Raw genomic sequence first — 22,079 nt, forward strand, 5'->3', positions numbered from 1 at the left:
TAGTGGAGTATAGAGGAGTATAGTGAAGTATAGTGGAGTATAGTGGAGTAGAGTGGAGTACAGTGGAGTATAGTGGAGTACAGTGGAGTATAGTGAAGTACAGAGGAGTATAGTGGAGTACAGTGGAGTATAGTGGAGTACAGAGGAGTATAGTGGAGTACAGAGGAGTATAGTGGAGTACAGAGGAGTATAGTGGAGTATAGTGGAGTACAGTGGAGAACAGAGGAGTATAGTGGAGTATAGAGGAGTATAGTGCAGTATAGTGGAGTATAGTGGAGTACAGTGGAGTACAGTGGAGTATAGTGGAGTACAGAGGAGTATAGTGGAGTACAGTGGAGTATAGTGGAGTACAGAGGAGTATAGTGGAGTACAGAGGAGTATAGTGGAGTATAGTGGAGTACAGTGGAGAACAGAGGAGTATAGTGGAGTACAGTGGAGTATAGTAGAGTATAGTGGAGTACAGTGGAGTACAGTGGAGTGGAGAGGAGTACAGTGCAGTATAGTGCAGTATAGTGGAGTATAGTGGAGTATAGTGGAGTACAGAGGAGTATAGTGGAGTATAGTGGAGTACAGTGGAGTCCAGAGCAGTATAGTGGAGTATAGTGGAGTACAGAGGAGTATAGTGGAGTATAGAGGAGTATAGTGAAGTATAGTGGAGTATAGTGGAGTAGAGTGGAGTATAGTGGAGTATAGTGGAGTACAGTGGAGTATAGTGAAGTACAGAGGAGTATAGTGGAGTACAGTGGAGTATAGTGGAGTACAGAGGAGTATAGTCGAGTACAGAGGAGTATAGTGGAGTACAGAGGAGTATAGTGGAGTATAGTGGAGTACAGTGGAGAACAGAGGAGTATAGTGGAGTATAGTGGAGTACAGTGGAGTATAGTAGAGTATAGTGGAGTACAGTGGAGTACAGTGGAGTGGAGAGGAGTACATTGGAGTATAGTGCAGTATAGTGCAGTATAGTGGAGTATAGTGGAGTACAGAGGAGTATAGTGGAGTACAGTGGAGTACAGTGGAGTACAGAGGGGTATAGTGGAGTATAGTGGAGTACAGAGGAGTATAGAGGAGTACAGTGGAGTATAGTGGAGTACAGAGGAGTATAGTGGAGTACAGAGGAGTATAGTGGAGTATAGTGGAGTACAGTGGAGTATAGTGGAGTACAGAGGAGTATAGTGGAGTATGGAGGAGAGGAGTACAGAGGAGTATAGTGGAGTATAGTGGAGTACAGTGGAGTACAGTGGAGTATAGTGGAGTATAGTGGAGTACAGAGGAGTATAGTGGAGTACAGAGGAGTATAGTGGAGTACAGAGGAGTATAGTGGAGTACAGAGGAGTATAGTGGAGTACAGAGGAGTATAGTGGAGTACAGTGGAGTATAGTGGAGTACAATGGAGTAGAGTGGAGTACAGTGGAGTAAAGTGGAGTATAGTGGAGTACAGAGGAGTATAGTGGAGTACAGAGGAGTATAGTGGAGAACAGAGGAGTATAGTGGAGTACAGTGGAATATGGTGGAGTATAGTGGAGTACAGATGAGTATAGTGGAGTATAGTGGAGTACAGTGGAGTATAGTAGATTATAGTGGAGTATAGTGGAGTACAGAGTAGTATAGTGGAGTATAGTGGAGTACAGTGGAGTATAGTGGAGTACAGTGAAGTACAGAGGAGTATAGTGGAGTACAGAGGGGTATAGTGGAGTATAGTGGAGTATAGTGGAGTACAGTGGAGAATAGTGGAGTATAGTGGAGTACAGTGGAGTATAGTGCAGTATAGTGGAGTACAATGGAGTACAGTGGAGTACAGTGGAGTAAAGTGGAGTATAGTGAAGTACAGGGGAGTATAGTGGAGTACAGAGGAGTATAGTGGAGTACAGAGGAGTACAGAGGAGTACAGAGGAGTATAGTGGAGTATAGTGGAGTACAGTGGAGTATAGTGGAGTATAGTGCAGTACAGAGGAGTATAGTGGATTACAGAGGAGTAGAGTGGAGTACAGTGGAGTGTAGTGGAGTATAGTGGAGTAGAGTGGAGTACAGTGGAGTAGAGTGGAGTATAGTGGAGTATAGTGGAGTACAGTGGACTACAGTGGAGTAGAGTGGAGTAGAGTGGAGTATAGTGGAGTACAGAGGAGTATAGAGGAGTACAGAGGAGTATAGTGGAGTACAGTGGAGTATAGTGGAGTACAGTGGAGTACAGTGGAGTGGAGAGGAGTACATTGGAGTATAGAGCAGTATAGTGGAGTATAGTGGAGTACAGAGGAGTATAGTGGAGTATAGTGGAGTACAGTGGAGTATAGTGGAGTACAGAGTAGTATAGTGGAGTACAGTGGAGTATAGTGGAGTACAGAGGAGTATAGTGGAGTATAGTGGAGTACAGTGGAGTATAGTGGAGTATAGTGGAGTACAGAGGAGTATAGTGCAGTATAGTGGAGTACAGTGGAATACAGTGGAGTATAGTGCAGTATAGTGGAGTATAGTGCAGTATAGTGGAGTATAGTGCATTATAGAGGAGTATAGTGGAGTACAGTGCAGTATAGTGGAGTATAGTGCAGTATAGTGGAGTACAGTGCAGTATAGTGCAGTATAGTGCAGTATAGTGCAGTATAGTCGAGTATAGTGCAGTATAGTGCAGTATAGTGGAGTATAGTGCAGTATAGTGGAGTACAGTGCAGTATAGTGCAGTATAGTGGAGTATAGTGCAGTATAGTGGAGTACAGTGCAGTATAGTGGATTACAGTGCAGTATAGTGCAGTATAGTGGAGTATAGTGCAGTATAGTGCAGTATAGTGGAGAATAGTGCAGTATAGTGGAGTATAGTGCAGTATAGTGGAGTAAAGTGCAGTATAGTGGAGTACAGTGCAGTATAGTGGAGTACAGTGGAGTACAGTGGAGTATAGTGGAGTACAGTGCAGTATAGTGGAGTATTGTGGAGTATAGTGGAGTACAGTGCAGTATAGTGGAGTACAGTGCAGTATAGTGGAGTATTGTGGAGTATGGTGGAGTACAGTGCAGTATAGTGGAGTATTGTGGAGTATAGTGGAGTACAGTGCAGTATAGTGGAGTACAGTGCAGTATAGTGCAGTATAGTAGAGTATAGTGCAGTATAGTGGAGTATTGTGGAGTATAGTGGAGTACAGTGCAGTATAGTGGAGTACAGTGGAGTATAGTGGAGTACAGTGCAGTATTGTGGAGTATAGTGGAGTACAGTGCAGTATAGTGGAGTACAGTGGAGTACAGTGGAGTATAGTGGAGTACAGTGCAGTATAGTGGAGTATTGTGGAGTATAGTGGAGTACAGTGCAGTATAGTGGAGTACAGTGCAGTATAGTGGAGTATTGTGGAGTATAGTGGAGTACAGTGCAGTATAGTGGAGTACAGTGCAGTATAGTGGAGTACAGTGCAGTATAGTGCAGTATAGTGGAGTATAGTGCAGTATAGTGGAGTATAGTGGAGTACAGTGCAGTATAGTGCAGTATAGTGGAGTATAGTGCAGTATAGTGGAGTATAGTGGAGTATAGTGGAGTACAGTGCAGTATAGTGCAGTATAGTGGAGTATAGTGCAGTATAGTGGAGTATAGTGGAGTATAGTGGAGTACAGTGCAGTATAGTGCAGTATAGTGGAGTATAGTGCAGTACAGTGGTATTTGCGCCGCTTCTCTGAACTCCACGTACCGTCAGCCCTTTGAAGGCCTTTTTGTCGTTGATGCGGAAAAGGCCGTCGGACGATGTGATCTTTATGTGCCGCGCCTCCATGTTGTACCTGAAGAAGACAGCAGCAGAGAAGAAGAAGATATCAGCAGAGAAGAAGACATCAGCAGAGAAGAAGAACGCATCAGCAGAGAAGAAGACATCAGCAGAGAAGAAGAAGACATCAGCAGAGAAGAAGACGACATCAGCAGAGAAGAAGACAGCAGAGAAGAAGACATCAGCAGAGAAGAAGAAGATGACAGCAGAGAAGAAGCCATCAGCAGAGAAGAAGAAGACGTCAGCAGAGAAGAAGAAGACGTCAGCAGAGAAGAAGACGTCAGCAGAGAAGAAGACATCAGCAGAGAAGGAGATGTCAGCAGAGAAGAATAAGACGTCAGCAGAGAAGAAGACTTCAGCAGAGAAGAAGACATCAGCAGAGAAGAAGAAGACACCAGCAGAGATGAAGGAGACATCAGCAGAGAAGAAGAAGACATCAGCAGAGAAGAAGAAGACATCAGCAGAGAAGAAGACATCAGCAGAGAAGAAGATGACAGCAGAGAAGAAGACATCAGCAGAGAAGAAGAAGATGACAGCAGAGAAGAAGACATCAGCAGAGAAGAAGAAGACATCAGCAGAGAAGAAGAAGACGTCAGCAGAGAAGAAGACATCAGCAGAGAAGGAGATGTCAGCAGAGAAGAAGAAGACGTCAGCAGAGAAGAAGAAGACGTCAGCAGAGAAGAAGACGTCAGCAGAGAAGAAGAAGATGACAGCAGAGAAGAAGATATCAGCAGAGAAGAAGAAGACATCACCAAAGAAGAAGAAGACGTCAGCAGAGAAGAATGCATCAGCAGAGAAGGAGATGTCAGCAGAGAAGAAGAAGACGTCAGCAGAGAAGAAGAAGACGTCAGCAGAGAAGAAGAAGACGTCAGCAGAGAAGAAGACGTCAGCAGAGAAGAAGAAGATGACAGCAGAGAAGAAGACATCAGCAGAGAAGGAGATGTCAGCAGAGAAGAAGAAGACGTCAGCAGAGAAGGAGATGTCAGCAGAGAAGAATAAGACGTCAGCAGAGAAGAAGACGTCAGCAGAGAAGAAGACATCAGCAGAGAAGAAGACATCAGCAGAGAAGAAGAAGACATCAGCAGAGATGAAGGAGACATCAGCAGAGAAGAAGGAGACGTCAGCAGAGAAGAAGAAGACATCAGCAGAGAAGAAGACATCAGCAGAGAAGAAGAAGATGACAGCAGAGAAGAAGACGACATCAGCAGAGAAGAAGAAGACATCAGCAGAGATGAAGGAGACATCAGCAGAGAAGAAGAAGACGTCAGCAGAGAAGAAGAAGACATCAGCAGAGAAAAAGACATCAGCAGAGAAGAAGAAGACATCAGCAGAGAAGAAGACATCAGCAGAGAAGAATAAGATGACAGCAGAGAAGAAGACATCAGCAGAGAAGAAGAAGATGACAGCAGAGAAGAAGACATCAGCAGAGAAGAAGAAGACATCAGCAGAGAAGAAGAAGACGTCAGCAGAGAAGAAGACGTCAGCAGAGAAGAAGACATCAGCAGAGAAGAAGAAGACGTCAGCAGAGAAGAAGACATCAGCAGAGAAGAAGAAGACGTCAGCAGAGAAGAAGGAGACATCAGCAGAGATGAAGGAGACATCAGCAGAGAAGAAGACATCAGCAGAGAAGAAGATGACAGCAGAGAAGAAGACATCAGCAGAGAAGAAGAAGATGATAGCAGAGAAGAAGACATCAGCAGAGAAGAAGAAGACATCAGCAGAGAAGAAGAAGACGTCAGCAGAGATGAAGACGTCAGCAGAGAAGAAGACATCAGCAGAGAAGAAGAAGACATCAGCAGAGAAGAAGAAGACGTCAGCAGAGAAGAAGACATCAGCAGAGAAGAAGACATCAGCAGAGGAGAAGAAGACATCAGCAGAGAAGAAGAAGACATCAGCAGAGAAGGAGACACCAGCAGAGAAGAAGACATCAGCAGAGAAGAAGAAGACATCAGCAGAGATGAAGGAGACATCAGCAGAGAAGAAGAAGACACCAGCAGAGAAGAAGACACCAGCAGAGAAGAAGACACCAGCAGAGAAGAAGACACCAGCAGAGAAGAAGACACCAGCAGAGAAGAAGACACCACTAGATCTTCTAACGTCCCACATGACTCACATGATGCTGATGGCGAACTCTCCTCCGTCTTTCTGTCGCACCAGGAACGTCCCGTCTGAGCGGGACGCCAGCAGAGCTTTAGCCCCGCCCCTGTCCATGTTCCCCGCAAACCTGGAAGAGACGAGTGGTACTAACCAGGACTAAACCAGGACTAAACCAGGACTAAACCAGGGCTAAACCAGGGCTAAACCAGGACTAAACCAGGGCTAAACCAGGACTAAACCAGGGCTAAACCAGGACTAAACCAGGGCTAAACCAGGACTAAACCAGGGCTAAACCAGGGCTAAACCAGGACTAAACCAGGGCTAAACCAGGACTAAACCAGGACTAAACCAGGACTAAACCAGGGCTAAACCAGGACTAAACCAGGGCTAAACCAGGTATAAACCAGGACTAAACCAGGACTAAACCAGGGCTAAACCAGGACTAAACCAGGACTAAACCAGGGCTAAACCAGGACTAAACCAGGACTAAACCAGGACTAAACCAGGGCTAAACCAGGTATAAACCAGGACTAAACCAGGACTAAACCAGGGCTAAACCAGGACTAAACCAGGACTAAACCAGGGCTAAACCAGGTATAAACCAGGACTAAACCAGGACTAAACCAGGGCTAAACCAGGACTAAACCAGGACTAAACCAGGGCTAAACCAGGACTAAATCAGGGCTAAACCAGGACTAAACCAGGACTAAACCAGGGCTAAACCAGGGATGAACCAGGACTAAACCAGGTATAAACCAGGTCTAAACCAGGTCTAAACCAGGGCTAAACCAGGGCTAAACCAGGTATAAACCAGGGCTAAACCAGGGCTAAACCAGGACTAAACCAGGACTAAACCAGGTATAAACCAGGGCTAAACCAGGGATGAACCAGGGCTAAACCAGGTCTAAACCAGGTCTAAACCAGGTCTAAACCAGGGATGAGCCAGGGCTAAACCAGGGCTAAACCAGGGCTAAACCAGGGCTAAACCAGGACTAAACCAGGGCTAAACCAGGTATAAACCAGGGCTAAACCAGGGATGAACCAGGTCTAAACCAGGTCTAAACCAGGTCTAAACCAGGTCTAAACCAGGGATGAACCAGGGCTAAACCAGGGCTAAACCAGGACTAAACCAGAGCTAAACCAGGTATAAACCAGGGCTAAACCAGGGATGAACCAGGTCTAAACCAGGGCTAAACCAGGTATAAACCAGGGCTAAACCAGGTATAAACCAGGTCTAAACCAGGTCTAAACCAGGGCTAAACCAAGCGAGGTGTGAATACAGTCCTGACCCAGCTCATATTTTTAGACAGAGGTTTTAGACCCCACACGTGCGCACAGACCCCACCCGTGCGCACAGACCCCACACGTGCGCACAGGTCTTCCTCACCAGCTGAACGTGAACAGATCCGGCGTCGGGCTCTGCAGACGACAGAGGAGGAGTTAAACGTCTGTACAGAGACCCTCGTTACCGTGGTTACCGTGGGACACTCACCGAGCAGTACGGCTGCACTTTGTTGTTGGGGAACCAGCCCATCTGCCCCGACGTCAGGTTCCTGCCCTGGGGTCACACACAAACACAGGCTTATTGTACAAATGACAAAGAAGAAGAAAACAAACTCCAGAACTAAACGGACTGAAACTAAGACACGATTCACACAGCGTCTCGTAACCAGGCAACATCTTTATAAAGATTGTGAGAAGTGATTTGAAGAGAAACGATCACAATTGTTTGTATGATTGACTCTTTAATATATTTAATATATTTAATGTCTGTCACGTGGTTAGTTGTTATTGAAAGTTGTGAAGCAGCAACTACATGAACCTTGAGTCTGATGAATGACCTTTGTGGAGTCGAGCTTTGGAACGTGTTAAATAAAAACTTTACGATGTTGTTTACGGATTAAAAAATAATGATGGACTTTGTAAATGAGGAAAGTAATGAAGTTAAATGTAAACCGTAAATACTGTAAAACTGAATGGTTTGTCACGCCCTCGTCTTAATGGAGGTCGCTGACGTTACCTCAGAAACGTTAGCTACAGCAGGTGGAGCTAGCATCGCAGCATGTGGCGCTAGCATCGCAACAGCAGCAGGTGGAGCTAGCATCGCAGCAGCTGGCGCTAGCATCGCGGCCAGTGGGGCTAGCATCGCGGCAGGTGGGGCTAGCATCGCGGCAGGTGGGGCTAGCATCGCGGCAGGTGGCATTAGCATCGCAGCAGGTGGGGCTAGCATCGCGGCAGGTGGGGCTAGCATGGCAGTAGCATTTAGCACTGATAACTGTACAAATGTGGGTCACAGTGTAACTCCTTAAGTCTGTGCTTGCTCTCGCCGTTGGCCAGCAGGGGGCGCTAGAGCAGCTCAGGCGTGATCGTAAGACTGTAGTGCACTCAGGGGCCTCGTACCTCCCACCACTGCATGCTGACCTCTGCTTTGGTCAGCTCCACCACGTCCCCTCTGGACAGGGGCAGGGCCAAGCCGAAGCCCACGGGGGGCGGGGGCAGGCCGAAGTAGTCCTGGGACGCCTCCATCTTGGGGAAACCTTCAGGTGAAGAGCACGACATGATATTAACTCCAGTGTTAAGCTACAAGAGCGTCAGGAGCCACGTTCTGACCGGCCCCGGCCCTCTGACCGGCCCTCTGACCGGTCCTCAGACCGGCCCTCTGACCGGCCCTCTGACCGGCCCCCGGCCCTCAGACCGCTTCACTTTCTTACAGGAGTGTGTCAGGTCCAGCCTCTGCGACGCCACAAAAACAATGTTCTTAATAAATTTAAATCATATTCAACTGGAAACATTTGTGTGACTTCTGATTCTTATGAACCAGTGGAAACAGTTCTGTTCCGGCCTGAACGTGGATATAACAGTGTGATGACATAATAAGGGACAATAGGACACTTACCTGCAGAGGGCGCTGCTGAGGCTCGAGGTTTATGCTGAAGACACAGCAGAGATCAGAAAAGAACACGACTGTAACTTCACTTTGACTCTGGACTCACCTTCCTCACAGTTCCTGACGGATCTGAAACGTAAAAGGATCAAGTCAATTCAAGTGTGTGCTCACTGTGCACAGTCTGAGCGTTCAGCAGGTCTGAGCGTTCAGCAGGTCTGAGCGTTCAGCAGGTCTGAGCGTTCAGCAGGTCTGAGTGTTTAGCAGGTCTGAGTAGGTCTGAGCGTTCAGCAGGTCTGAGCGTTCAGCAGGTCTGAGTGTTTAGCAGGTCTGAGTAGGTCTGAGCGTTCAGCAGGTCTGAGCGTTCAGCAGGTCTGAGCGTTCAGCAGGTCTGAGCGTTCAGCAGGTCTGAGTGTTTAGCAGGTCTGAGTAGGTCTGAGCGTTCAGCAGGTCTGAGCAGGTCTGAGCATTCAGCAGGTCTGAGCGTTCAGCAGGTCTGAGCAGGTCTGAGCATTCAGCAGGTCTGAGCGTTCAGCAGGTCTGAGCAGGTCTGAGCATTCAGCAGGTCTGAGCGTTCAGCAGGTCTGAGCAGGTTTGAGCGTTCAGCAGGTCTGAGCGTTCAGCAGGTCTGAGTGTTTAGCAGGTCTGAGCGTTCAGCAGGTCTGAGCAGGTTTGAGCGTTCAGCAGGTCTGAGCGTTCAGCAGGTCTGAGCGTTCAGCAGGTCTGAGCAGGTCTGAGCATTCAGCAGGTCTGAGCATTCAGCAGGTCTGAGCAGGTCTGAGCATTCAGCAGGTCTGAGCGTTCAGCAGGTCTGAGCAGGTCTGAGCATTCAGCAGGTCTGAGCGTTCAGCAGGTCTGAGCAGGTCTGAGCATTCAGCAGGTCTGAGCGTTCAGCAGGTCTGAGCAGGTCTGAGCATTCAGCAGGTCTGAGCGTTCAGCAGGTCTGAGCAGGTCTGAGCATTCAGCAGGTCTGAGCGTTCAGCAGGTCTGAGCAGGTTTGAGCGTTCAGCAGGTCTGAGCGTTCAGCGAGTCTGAGCGTTCAGTAGGTCTGAGCAGGTCTGAGCACTGACCTGAGCTCCGGCCGCACACTGGCACCCGACCCAGGCACTCCTTGTGGGCGGCCATCTTGCAGCGCCTGCACTGATAGCCCTGGAAGAAGATCCCCCTGTCCAGAGACAAACACGGTAACCACGGCAACGACACGCAAGGCAACGAGGGGTTAATCCATTATCGACCAAAAAATAGACCTAAATTTAAAAATGTATTTTTATCTGTTTTGGTCACATTTAACTCCAAGTTCAGTTGTTGTGTGTCTGTGTGCGATTGTGGTACCGCAGCAGCATGTTGTGTGTCATTGTGTGTCTGTGTGCGATTGTGGTACCGCAGCAGCATGTTGTGTGTCATTGTGTGTCTGTGTGCGATTGTGGTACCGCAGCAGCATGTTGTGTGTTGTTGTGTGTGTCTGTGTGTAATTGTGGTACCGCAGCAGCATGTTGTGTGTCATTGTGTGTCTGTGTGCGATTGTGGTACCGCAGCAGCATGTTGTGTGTCATTGTGTGTCTGTGTGTGATTTTGGTACCGCAGCAGCATGTTGTGTGTTGTTGTGTGTGTCTGTGTGTGATTGTGGTACCGCAGCAGCATGTTGTGTGTCATTGTGTGTCTGTGTGCGATTCTGGTACCGCAGCAGCATGTTGTGTGTTGTTGTGTGTGTCTGTGTGCGATTGTGGTACCGCAGCAGCATGTTGTGTGTCATTGTGTGTCTGTGTGTGATTGTGGTACCGCAGCAGCATGTTGTGTGTTGTTGTGTGTGTCTGTGTGCGATTGTGGTACCGCAGCAGCATGTTGTGTGTCATTGTGTGTCTGTGTGTGATTGTGGTACCGCAGCAGCATGTTGTGTGTTGTTGTGTGTGTCTGTGTGTGATAGTGGTACCGCAGCAGCATGTTGTGTGTCATTGTGTGTCTGTGTGTGATTGTGGTACCGCAGCAGCATGTTGTGTGTGTCTGTGTGTGATTGTGGTACCGCAGCAGCATGTTGTGTGTGTCTGTGTGTGATTGTGGTACCGCAGCAGCATGTTGTGTGTGTCTGTGTGTGATTGTGGTACCGCAGCAGCATGTTGTGTGTGTCTGTGTGTGATTGTGGTACCGCAGCAGCATGTTGTGTGTCATTGTGTGTCTGTGCGTGATTGTGGTACCGCAGCAGAATGTTCTGTGTGTCTGTGTGTGATTGTGGTACCGCAGCAGCATGTTGTGTGTCATTGTGTGTCTGTGTGTGATTGTGGTACCGCAGCAGCATGTTGTGTGTTGTTGTGTGTGTCTGTGTGTGATTGTGGTACCGCAGCAGCATGTTGTGTGTCATTGTGTGTCTGTGTGTGATTGTGGTACCGCAGCAGCATGTTGTGTGTCATTGTGTGTCTGTGTGTGATTGTGGTACCGCAGCAGCATGTTGTGTGTTGTTGTGTGTGTCTGTGTGTGATTGTGGTACCGCAGCAGCATGTTCTGTGTGTCTGTGTGTGATTGTGGTACCGCAGCAGCATGTTGTGTGTCATTGTGTGTGTGTTGTGTGTGTCTGTGTGTGATTGTGGTACCGCAGCAGCATGTTGTGTGTGTCTGTGTGTGATTGTGGTACCGCAGCAGCATGTTGTGTGTCATTGTGTGTGTGTTGTGTGTGTCTGTGTGTGATTGTGGTACCGCAGCAGCATGTTGTGTGTTGTGTGTGTGTGTTGTGTGTGTCTGTGTGTGATTGTGGTACCGCAGCAGCATGTTGTGTGTCATTGTGTGTGTGTTGTGTGTGTCTGTGTGTGATTGTGGTACCGCAGCAGCATGGAGCAGGCTCTGCATGAGGCCGTCCCATCGAAACAGTGCATCTGGAAGTCGTGGCCGTTCGCCGTAGCGTTGTCCGGGATCATGTTTGATCTGCAAACACACCACCACCAGGGGGCGACACGTCAAAGCCCCACAACCAGGAAAAACATACAAAGAACAGACAAAGAACACTCGAAGAACACACGAAGAACACACTAAGAACACACTAAGAACACACGAAAAACACACTAAGAACACATTCAGTGCGGGTGAACTATAAGCATCAGTGTGGATGAACTATAAGCATCAGTGTGGATGAACTATAAGCATCAGTGCGGATGAACTATAAGCATCAGTGCGGATGAACTATAAGCATCAGTGCGGGTGAACTATAAGCATCAGTGCGGGTGAACTATAAGCATCAGTGCGGGTGAACTATAAGCATCAGTGCGGGTGAACTATAAGCATCAGTGCGGGTGAACTATAAGGATGAACTATAAGCATCAGTGCGGATGAACTATAAGCATCAGTGCGGGTGAACTATAAGGATGAACTATAAGCATCAGTGCGGGTGAACTATAAGGATGAACTATAAGCATCAGTGCGGGTGAACTATAAGCATCAGTGCGGGTGAACTGTTAAGCATCAGTGCGGGTGAACTATAAGCATCAGTGTGGATGAACTATAAGCATCAGTGCGGGTGAACTATAAGCATCAGTGCGGATGAACTATAAGCATCAGTGCGGGTGAACTATAAGCATCAGTGCGGGTGAACTATAAGCATCAGTGCGGATGAACTATAAGCATCAGTCTGGATGAACTATAAGCATCAGTGTGGATGAACTATAAGGATGAACTATAAGCATCAGTGCGGGTGAACTATAAGCATCAGTGCGGGTGAACTATAAGCATCAGTGCGGGTGAACTATAAGCATCAGTGTGGATGAACTATAAGCATCAGTGCGGGTGAACTATAAGCATCAGTGCGGATGAACTATAAGCATCAGTGCGGGTGAACTATAAGCATCAGTGCGGGTGAACTATAAGCATCAGTGCGGGTGAACTGTAAACATCAGTGCGGGTGAACTATCAGCATCAGTGCGGGTGAACTATAAGCATCAGTGCGGGTGAACTATAAGCACTCACACGGCCATCTCAAACTGCTCCAGCCACTTCTTCTTCAGCTCTCTGGTCTTGAAGAACAGGTCGTAGCCGCCACGCCCACAAGAGCCCAGCAGCAGGAACAGGTATGACCACTGAGCAGAAGAAACCACCATGAGACACTACACGGTGTGAGAAGAACGAGCAGGACCATGTGAGGACAGAGCAGATGTTTGGATGTGTGAATTCAATATTTACTTCTTGTCCTTCTCTCCTATGGACTCATACCTTCTTGATGTCCTTCTCTCCTGTGGACTCGTACCTTCTTGTTGTCCTTCTCTCCTGTGGACTCGTACCTTCTTGATGTCCTTCTCTCCTGTGGACTCGTACCTTCTTCTTGTCCTTCTCTCCTGTGGACTCATACCTTCTTGTCCTTCTCTCCTGTGGACTCATACCTTGTTGTCCTTCTCTCCTGTGGACTCATACCTTGTTGTCCTTCTCTCCTGTGGACTCATACCTTCTTGTCCTTCTCTCCTGTGGACTCATACCTTCTTGTCCTTCTCTCCTGTGGACTCGTACCTTCTTGTCCTTCTCCCCTGTGGACTGATACCTTCTTGTTTTCCTTCTCTCCAGTGGACTCATACCTTCTTGTCCTTCTCTCCTGTGGACTCGTACCTTCTTCATAAAAATCATATCCTGCTTCCGAAGAGTGCACACACTTTTTTGCTCGCTCCGCTTGCTATCGCTGCCTTCCTTATTTATTTTGCTTTTTAATCAGTTTTTGTCTTCCAAACATTTTTGCTTTAGACTTTTTCAAGTAAACCAAGGATTTTAAGATTTTTTTTTCAGTTTTAACGACATATCTGACGTTAGCGACATGTCCGGGAGAAGAAGGGAGAAAGACTGTGAACGCTGTCGGAAATATCAACAAGAAATTAATGAGCTGAAAACACAGATATTTGTTTTGGAATCTGAAAAAGTTCTTCACGATACCATTCCTGTGTCAACCGATGTTAAGAAGAGCACACTTTTTACAAGAAAAACTGCTACTTTCAACCTAAACCGCAGTGACTCTGTGTCGTTTCCAAAACTGTCTAAAAACCAGAAAGACCAGGCTGTTTCTTGGAACAAACTTGGAGCAAAGCCTAAACGATACAAAGATAACGTGAAGTCACCTAAAATACAGCTCACAAACAGATTTTTACCACTTTCAGAGATGGAATTAAATGAAAAAGGAAAGATGACGTGGCCAAAATACAGCGAGGAGGATCTGTGCCAGGAGCCAAGGTCACGCAGATTGTTTTGGTTGGGGACGGCGCGATAAGTCACGTGACGCATGAAAAGATAAACACACATTCTTTTCCAAGCGCCACTGTTTCTGAGATAACGTCACTCCTTCCAAATATTATGGCTAAGCATTGAGGAGCTAAACAGCTGATTGTGCACGTGGGTGCAGTGGACATGCGGCGGGAACAGACTGAAGTTTTGAAAAAAGACTTCTTGAAGTTATTCGACGCACTTGATAAAATGGAAATCAAAACATTCATAAGTGGACCTCTTCCAAACATCGACAGGAGGATAAACAAGTTTAGCCGGCTTCTTCAGCTGAACACATGGCTTTCCAAAGAGTGTTCCCCGAGAGGACTACACTACATTGAGAACTTCTATCTATTCTGGAAACGAGAGGACCTGTTTAAGAGAAATGGCCCCCACCTATGCAGAGGTGGAGTGAGGGTGCTGACAGAGAACCTGCTCCACGCTCTGAGGCATTGGACTGGGCCTGGACAGGGTCCTGAGCAGATAGTTAGAGAAGAGAGGAATGAGAGAAGAATTCCTGCTCCATCAGCCAGAGACCGAGCCAATGTTTCAACATCAAAAGCACCACAACCTCAGCCTCCACCAAAGGATTCATAGTAGATGCAACATCTACTCCCACTAAAGATTCATCATTCTCCTTCTCATCTCCACTCTCACCCATGGGCCTTCCCAGCCATTTTGAAAGTCTGATCAAATCAGGCATTAAGATAGCTCCACTCATGCCCAATATAGCAAGGGCTATGTCAATACTTATCAACTCTTCCCTGCACAAGCCGACTACACCAACAAAAGCCCCACCACCCATCCCCCCTCGCCTCTCACCTGGTCCCAAACTCTCCTTGGCTACAAAAGCCCCACCACCCATCCAACCTCGCCTTTCACCTGGTATCTCCCATAGCTAGGATGCACTGGGTCTCAGCGTTGCCGGGACTTATTGTCACATTAAAAATCAAACCATGTAAAATGCCCTATGTAAAAAGAGCCCCCCCTAGTGCTATTTCTGTAGTCACATCATCACACAGATGGGAAAACAAAATGCGAGTCAGGCCCAATCTGAGAAATGTGATTCATATTCCCTGTGAAAAGATAAAGCCCAGTCCCACTGAAACTAGTCTGAAACTTGCTGTGCTAAATGTCAGATCCTTATGTAACAAATCTCTCTGAATTAATAATTTTATTTCTTCTTATAATCTTGATTTTATGTTTTTAACTGAAACATGGCTTGATAGAATCTGCTCCACCCAACTTTAAGTTTGAATCTGAAACACGAGAAAACAAAAAAGGGGGTGGAGTCTGTGCTGTCTTTAGAGATGAAATAATTACCCGCAGGTTTTCTTTTGGGGTGTTTTCATCATTTGAGTATGTATCCTTTAAAATGGAGCTAAAACGGTCTCCATCCATTCTCTTCATTGTTTTATACAAGCCTCCCCAGCACTGCCAAAGTTTTATTGATGTTGATTATATTCAGTCGTATGCACAGACTTTGATGGTTTGGTCATTACAGGTGATTTCAATGTGCATGTTGATAATATTTGTGACAGAAACGCTAAAGAGCTTAATGCTGTCCTTGAAACCTTCAGTCTTACTCAGCATGTGAGAGGCCCCACCCACAGCAGAGGCGCCCCGCCCACAGCAGAGGGTCCCTTTAGATCTCATAATTACAAAGGGGGTAAATATTTCAAATGTTAATGTGATCGATGTTGCTCTGTCTGATCATTTCTGTGTCTTCTTTGACCTGTCTGTTTCTCCCAAACCTCCGGTTGGTCCTGCAGTTGTTCAGAGGAGACACATAAGTGATGGCACAGGTGCACTGTTTATGGAAATGATAAACTTTGAAAATGTCTCATGTTCTAATGTAAATGATTTGTTGAACTCTGTTACATCTAGTGTTTTGAATGTTCTGGACACCATCGCCCCTATAAAGGCTAAAATGGTTAAAAATAAGCAGAAGGCGCCGTGGAGAAATGATGATTCGGTCAGGGCACAGAAAAGGGAGTGCCGCAGGGCCGAACGGAAATGGCGCAAGTCAAAGCTCCAGGTTCAAAAAGAGATTTACAAAGAAAAGCTGAACATGTACAACCTAATCTTATGTAGAACTAGGGAAAGATATTTTTCTGAAATAATTGGAAGCTGCAGTAACAACTCGCGTGTCCTGTTTGCCACAGTAAACAGATTAACAAACCCTCCAGCTCAGCTGCCGTTAGAACTCATTTCCACATCCAAGTGTAATGAGTTTGCATTATTCTTTAATGACAAAGTTCAGGGCATTAAAAATGCTATAAATCCCACAATGCAAAAAATTACCCTAAAACCACCAAGACACTTTGGTGCTAACTCACTTTGCACCAGTAACTGACAAAACTGTCCATGAGATCATCACCAGTCTGAGTTCATCTACATGCTGCCTCGATGTGTTACCCACCAGATTTCTAAAGTCTGTGCTGAACAGTTTGTTAGTACCATTCACTCACATAGTTAACATGTCGCTTCAATCTGGAACATTCCCAATGTCTTTGAAAACTGCGGTCATAAAGCCTCTCCTAAAGAAGAGCAGTCTTGATGCAGCAGTACTGAGTCATGACCGGCCCATCTCTAATCTACCATTTTGGGGCAAAGTCCTTGAAAAGGTTGTTTACCAACAGCTCACAGATTTCCTCTTAATAAACAACTCATTTGATGTTTTTCAGTCAGGTTTTAGACCTCATCACAGCACTGAGACTGCTCTTGTCAAGGTGACAAATGACATCCGCCTGAACACTGACACGGGCAAAGCCTCAGTCTTAATTCTGTTAGATCTGAGTGCTGCTTTTGACACTGTCGATCATGGGGTCCTCTTACAGAGACTAGAGGACTGGGTGGGCATCACTGGCACTGCCCTAAACTGGTTAAGGTCCTATCTGGAAGACAGGAAGTACTTTGTTGAAATTGGAAGCTGTGTCTCAGACCACATGACCCTGACCTGTGGAGTGCCCCAAGGGTCAGTCCTGGGTCCACTTCTGTTCAACCTCTACATGCTGGCGTTAGGTCAGTTGATACGCAGTGAAAATGTGTCCTATCACAATTATGCAGACGACACTCAGATCTATGTTTCACTATCGGCAGGTGACTATGGACCAGTAGATTCACTCTGTCACTGCATCCAACAGATCAGTTTGTGGATGCAAAACAACTTTCTCCAGCTGAACTCAGACAAGACTGAAATAATCGTTTTTGTTCCACAGAAGCAAAGAGAAAGTGTTAGCGGTCACCTCCAGAGTCTCGCTCTAAAACCTACAAACCAAATTAGAAATCTGGGGGTAATAATGGACTCAGACTTGAACTTTAATAGCCACGTCAAATCAATAACATCAGCAGCTTTTTACCATCTAAAAAACATTACCAAAATCAAAAATATAGTGTCCAAACGAGATTTAGAGAGACTTATCCATGCGTTTGTCTCCAGTAGATTAGACTACTGTAACGACCTGCTCACTGGTCTCTCCAAACGAGCTGTAAAACAGCTGCAGTACATCCAGAACGCTGCTGCTCGGGTCCTGACTAGAACCATAAAGTATGATCACATTAGTCCTGTTCTCAGGTCTCTGCACTGCCCCCTGTGGCTCAGAGAATATACTTTAAAGCAGCTCTGCTTGTGTACAAGTCTCTCCATGGCCTAGCACCAAAGTACATCTTGGATATGTTAGTGCCATATGAACCATCTCGGACTCTGAGGACCTCAGGGACCGGCCTCCTGCTGGTGCCCAGAGTCAGGACAAAACATGGGGAATCTGCGTTTCAGTTTTATGCAGCTAAAATCTGGAACAGTCTTCCTGAAGATGTGAGACAGGCTTCTACTCTGACAATGTTCAAATCTAAGCTAAAAACAGTTTTGTTTAGCTGCGCATATGACTGAAAGGATTTTTTCTTTGCACTCTTCTCTTTTGTTTGTGATTTTATTAGTTTAGACAATCAGTTGGATTGATAATTTTTAATTTAGTTAATTTTATTGTATTTCTGTTTCTGTAATTTCTTTGTGATTTGAATGCATTTTTCCTGCTGTGTGAAGCACTTTGAATTGCCTTGTGTATGAAATGTGCTCTACAAATAAACTTGCCTTGCCTTGTTGTCCTTCTCTCCTGTGGACTCGTACCTTCTTGTCCTTCTATCCTGTGGACTCATACCTTGTTGTCCTTCTCTCCTGTGGACTCATACCTTGTTGTCCTTCTCTCCTGTGGACTCACACCTTCTTGTCCTTCTATCCTGTGGATTCGTACCTTCTTGTCCTTCTCTCCTGTGGACTCGTATCTTCTTGTCCTTCTCTCCTGTGGACTCGTACCTTCTTGTCCTTCTCTCCTGTGGACTCATACCTTTTTTCCCTTCTCTCCTGTGGACTCATACCTTCTTGTTGTCCTTCTCTTCTGTGGACTGGTACCTTCTTGTTGTCCTTCTATCCTGTGGACTCGTACCTTCTTGTCCTTCTCTCCTGTGGACTCATACCTTCTTCTTGTCCTTCTCTCCTGTGGACTCGTCTCGGATCTCGTACTGCTGTAGGTCGATGGTCTCCTTGAGCTCAAACGTCTCACCGCTCTTCTTTTTACAGACAAACATGGCCTTATCAAACAGGAACGCGTACCTGACAGGAAACGAGTCAAAAAAGTCATTTTGTCAAAAGTCTCGACAAACACTACCTGCTCAAAACACATCTGTAAGTATCTAAGTACCAAGTATCTAAGTTTGGACCTGGTTTAGAGCTGGTTTGGACCTGGTTTAGAGATGGGTGTCTTTATTCAAGGGCTTTACGAGATATTCCTGAACGTATTCACTTTTTTGAGACAATCTGACCTCAAAGATGACAGTTCATGACATTTGGCTCAGATACGATCTCGCTCGGCCGACACAGACAATATTCACCTGTCTTGCTTGGACTTCTTCTCTGAGCTGCAGATCTTCAGCTCTCCGTCGATCTTGGGCCGGCCGTACAGGGCCAAGGACTCGGTCTGGAGGTAAAGCACGAGGTTAGCGCTGTTAGCCCGGTTAGCCTGGTTAGCCAAGTGTTTGTCCCGTCGTGTCTCACCAGGTTTTCTATGGACAACTGGAAGGAGGTGATCTGTTTGATGATCTCGTTGTCCCTCTTCACTTCGTTCACACACTGAGCCAGGTCCTGGGATGAGACAGAGAAATGTCGTCAGAATGTTCAGAGCTCTGGAATCGAGGCGACTGGAGGCAACACGGTGCAGAACACGTCACATTTCCGATAATTAACCTTCAAATTGTATTTTAGTGTAACAAATACCGCTGTAAGCAGAAAATTAGGTTAAGTATGTAATGTCGGTGTAATCCCTCAGGCAGGTAAACAAATCATGTCAAATGCATTTGTGAATATTTTTAACTGTTCTGATGTCACTCGTGATGTCACTCACGTGTATCTCAGGTTTCTTTTGCCAAAATCATATGGATTTTCCCAACATTTTACGATTTTCTGCGGCCAGTTTTTCCTTTGAAATTGCATTATGTTCCACTTTGATTTAATGTGATATTTTTTGATCATTGTAATTGTATTCAGGACTAAACAGACTCTAAAACACGTAAAGAAATACATTTTATAACAAAGAAAGCTGCGTTATAGAATCAAAATGTCGATTTTCTGATTTTCAATAATAATACACTTTGTTTTTCATTATTTTGTAAATTTTCAGTTGTCACATTTCAACCTATATTTGGTTTATAATGTATTTAAAATGTATTTAGCTATAGCCCTCGAGTTTCGTACATGTTTGAGTAATCCTGTGTTCTGCATCCCAAACTTGAGCGATCAGAAAAAACGTGTTACCCCCTACCCCCTATCCCCGCCCACTTCCCTGTATTAACCCAGGTCATACACGTAGGGTTCAAAAATGTCTTATTTTTTAACAATAAAACCATGTAAATGACAATCTGCGGCTCGTTGCAGAGAAATGTCACTATGAAGAGGCGGGGCTTTTCCTATGAAGAGGCGGGGCTTATCAGTTCTGCAGTTGTGTACAGGAAGTCAATGCACCTGCTTCTTTTATGTCATTTATGTTTTAGATGAATATTTAGTTTAAACTGAACAAAATGGATAATAATGATCTACGTCATTGTCAGCACGATACGTCCCCTTTAACATGCACTGACTGAGGTTGGCCACATGGGGGCGCCGGTAACACTTTCTTTCACGTGTGTTTACTGTAAGCTAGCTTCTCACTCGCATGGCGTCCAGGGCCGTGCGCAGGTTGTCCTTGTCTGCGGCGTTGTTGGTATGCTTCATGAGCTCCTGTAAACCACACACAGGAAGTACACAGGGTTTGAAGCTGTCAAAATAAACCAGTCTGTTTAAACGTCATTTGAAAAGGTGCACCAGAGCCACATTTGGAGCAGAAACAAGCCAGAACATGATCTTTAAGTTTGAGAAATCCGATTGGCAGCTCTGGCTCCGGAAGCGAGCGAGATGATTGGATAAGACGACAGAAGATCAACAGAAAATAACCAAACGCTGACTTGATCGTGTGAAAAACGGCTGTATTTCCACTGATGCTAACTTACATGTTGAACAGAGAAACTGAGCAAAACCAAGCTAGCACACGTTAGCATCCGCTGTTTCCTGTTTATCGACGCTCAGTGCACGATGTGACTGACACTAAGCAAACCCAAAGCATCACAAGATGTTTTTTTAAAGAGGTTGAAATGCTGTGTTTGTGTTTCCTGTAGCTTTAGCCACGTGTCAGCGCCATAAACCCAGAACTACTAAACGTGTTTTTGTGAATCGCTGAGCTCGGCCTCACAGTTATAAAGTAGTTTACAGTTTAGACTTTTTTTATTAAGAAAAGGCGCGTTATATTTGGGTGATGTCAGCGCTGCCACTGGACCCACCTCTAACAGAAGTGTTCCAAAGCTCTATAGAGGGAAGCGTCTGGGGGCCAGGGCCGGTCTAAACGTGGCTTATGTATATTTTCTGTCTCCATGGAGATGTCATTGCACATGCATTTTTCTGCATAAAACCACCAGTAATTTAATATATACAACATAGAGCACATTTATCAGCTGGTCGGGTTCATGGGCCGCGCCCTTTGGCGTGTAAACAAACCTGTAGGAGCAGGTGGTACTTGAGGTAAACAAACCTGTAGGAGCAGGTGGTACTTGAGGTAAACAAACCTGTAGGAGCAGGTGGTACTTGAGGACCCTCTGCATTGGCACCATGAGGAGGTCTCGGAGGGAGAAGCGCCCGCTGTTGGCTCGTTTGGAACATTCCTGAAGAAGCACAGTTCAAGTCGTTTAGCAGGTATCCAGAAGGTCAGCGGTTCAGTCCCCATAATGGGCCAGACCAGATGAATTCTCAGGATGTGTATCTCACAAACTCTTGAGAATTCATCCAGGTGCAGCCCTCATAACGGGGCTGCCCCTGGCGTGAGCGTGCAGGGCGTGTGTGGTGCGTGTGTCACCTCCAGCTTCATCCGGATGTCCTCTCTCGTGGTCGAAAGCATGTCCACGTGTTTGGTGGCGGCTTCCACTTGGCTGCAGTAGCGTCCGTACAGCAGGAGTCTGACAGGTCAAAGGTCATGGGTCAAAGGTCACGTTTGTTAGCGAGTCGCACACAAGTCGCACACAAGTCAAGTGTATCAGAAACAGCCTTTGTTGTCAAGAGATTTTATGTCACGGTCTCATTTCATGTTTTTAACGCCAGATGAATTCTCAGGATATTTATTTCACAAACTCTTGAGAATTCATCTGGTCAGTTTGAGCCGCTCTGACCAATCACAGCGTGGCCTGACCACCGCATGTTGATTATGATTATGACCGGGAAATATCATATTATCAGTCATGATGTGAGTCTCAGATTACAGTGATCAGACTACAGTGATCGGACTACAGTGATCAGACTACAGTGCTCAGACTACAGTTATTAGACTAGAGTGATCAGACTACAGTGATCAGACTACAGTGATCAGACTACAGTGATCAGGCTACAGTGATCAGGCTACAGTGATCAGACTACAGTGATCAGACTACAGTGATCAGGCTACAGTGGTCAGACTACAGTGCTCAGACTACAGTTATTAGACTACAGTGATCAGACTACAGTGATCAGGCTACAGTGATCAGACTACAGTGATCAGACTACAGTGATCGGACTACAGTGATCGGACTAC

At 46.0% G+C, this 22,079-nt stretch overlaps 1 protein-coding gene across 1 annotated transcript in view; it reads right to left on the reverse strand.

Moving 5' to 3' along the window:
* LOC140378213 (proto-oncogene vav-like) overlaps window positions 1-22,079 on the reverse strand; it is a 61,324-nt gene that overhangs the window by 21,228 nt on the left and 18,017 nt on the right. Inside the window, exons 10-25 of the mRNA XM_072463936.1 lie at window positions 21,372-21,471; window positions 21,085-21,180; window positions 20,138-20,206; window positions 18,989-19,075; window positions 18,826-18,911; window positions 18,412-18,547; window positions 12,664-12,773; window positions 11,527-11,628; window positions 9,786-9,880; window positions 8,825-8,847; window positions 8,728-8,761; window positions 8,232-8,368; window positions 7,324-7,389; window positions 7,219-7,250; window positions 5,848-5,958; window positions 3,663-3,750 (exon numbers count right to left, since the gene is read on the reverse strand). Of these exons, the coding sequence (XP_072320037.1) occupies window positions 3,663-3,750; window positions 5,848-5,958; window positions 7,219-7,250; window positions 7,324-7,389; window positions 8,232-8,368; window positions 8,728-8,761; window positions 8,825-8,847; window positions 9,786-9,880; window positions 11,527-11,628; window positions 12,664-12,773; window positions 18,412-18,547; window positions 18,826-18,911; window positions 18,989-19,075; window positions 20,138-20,206; window positions 21,085-21,180; window positions 21,372-21,471 (1,372 nt within the window). The remainder of the gene's footprint in view (window positions 1-3,662; window positions 3,751-5,847; window positions 5,959-7,218; window positions 7,251-7,323; window positions 7,390-8,231; window positions 8,369-8,727; window positions 8,762-8,824; window positions 8,848-9,785; window positions 9,881-11,526; window positions 11,629-12,663; window positions 12,774-18,411; window positions 18,548-18,825; window positions 18,912-18,988; window positions 19,076-20,137; window positions 20,207-21,084; window positions 21,181-21,371; window positions 21,472-22,079) is intronic.

The sequence above is a fragment of the Eucyclogobius newberryi genome, unplaced genomic scaffold (genome assembly GCF_026437365.1).
Source record: "Eucyclogobius newberryi isolate DKJ021-1_F unplaced genomic scaffold, fEucNew1.0.hap1 SCAF_4, whole genome shotgun sequence".
NCBI classification, from domain to species: Eukaryota; Metazoa; Chordata; class Actinopteri; order Gobiiformes; family Gobiidae; genus Eucyclogobius; species Eucyclogobius newberryi.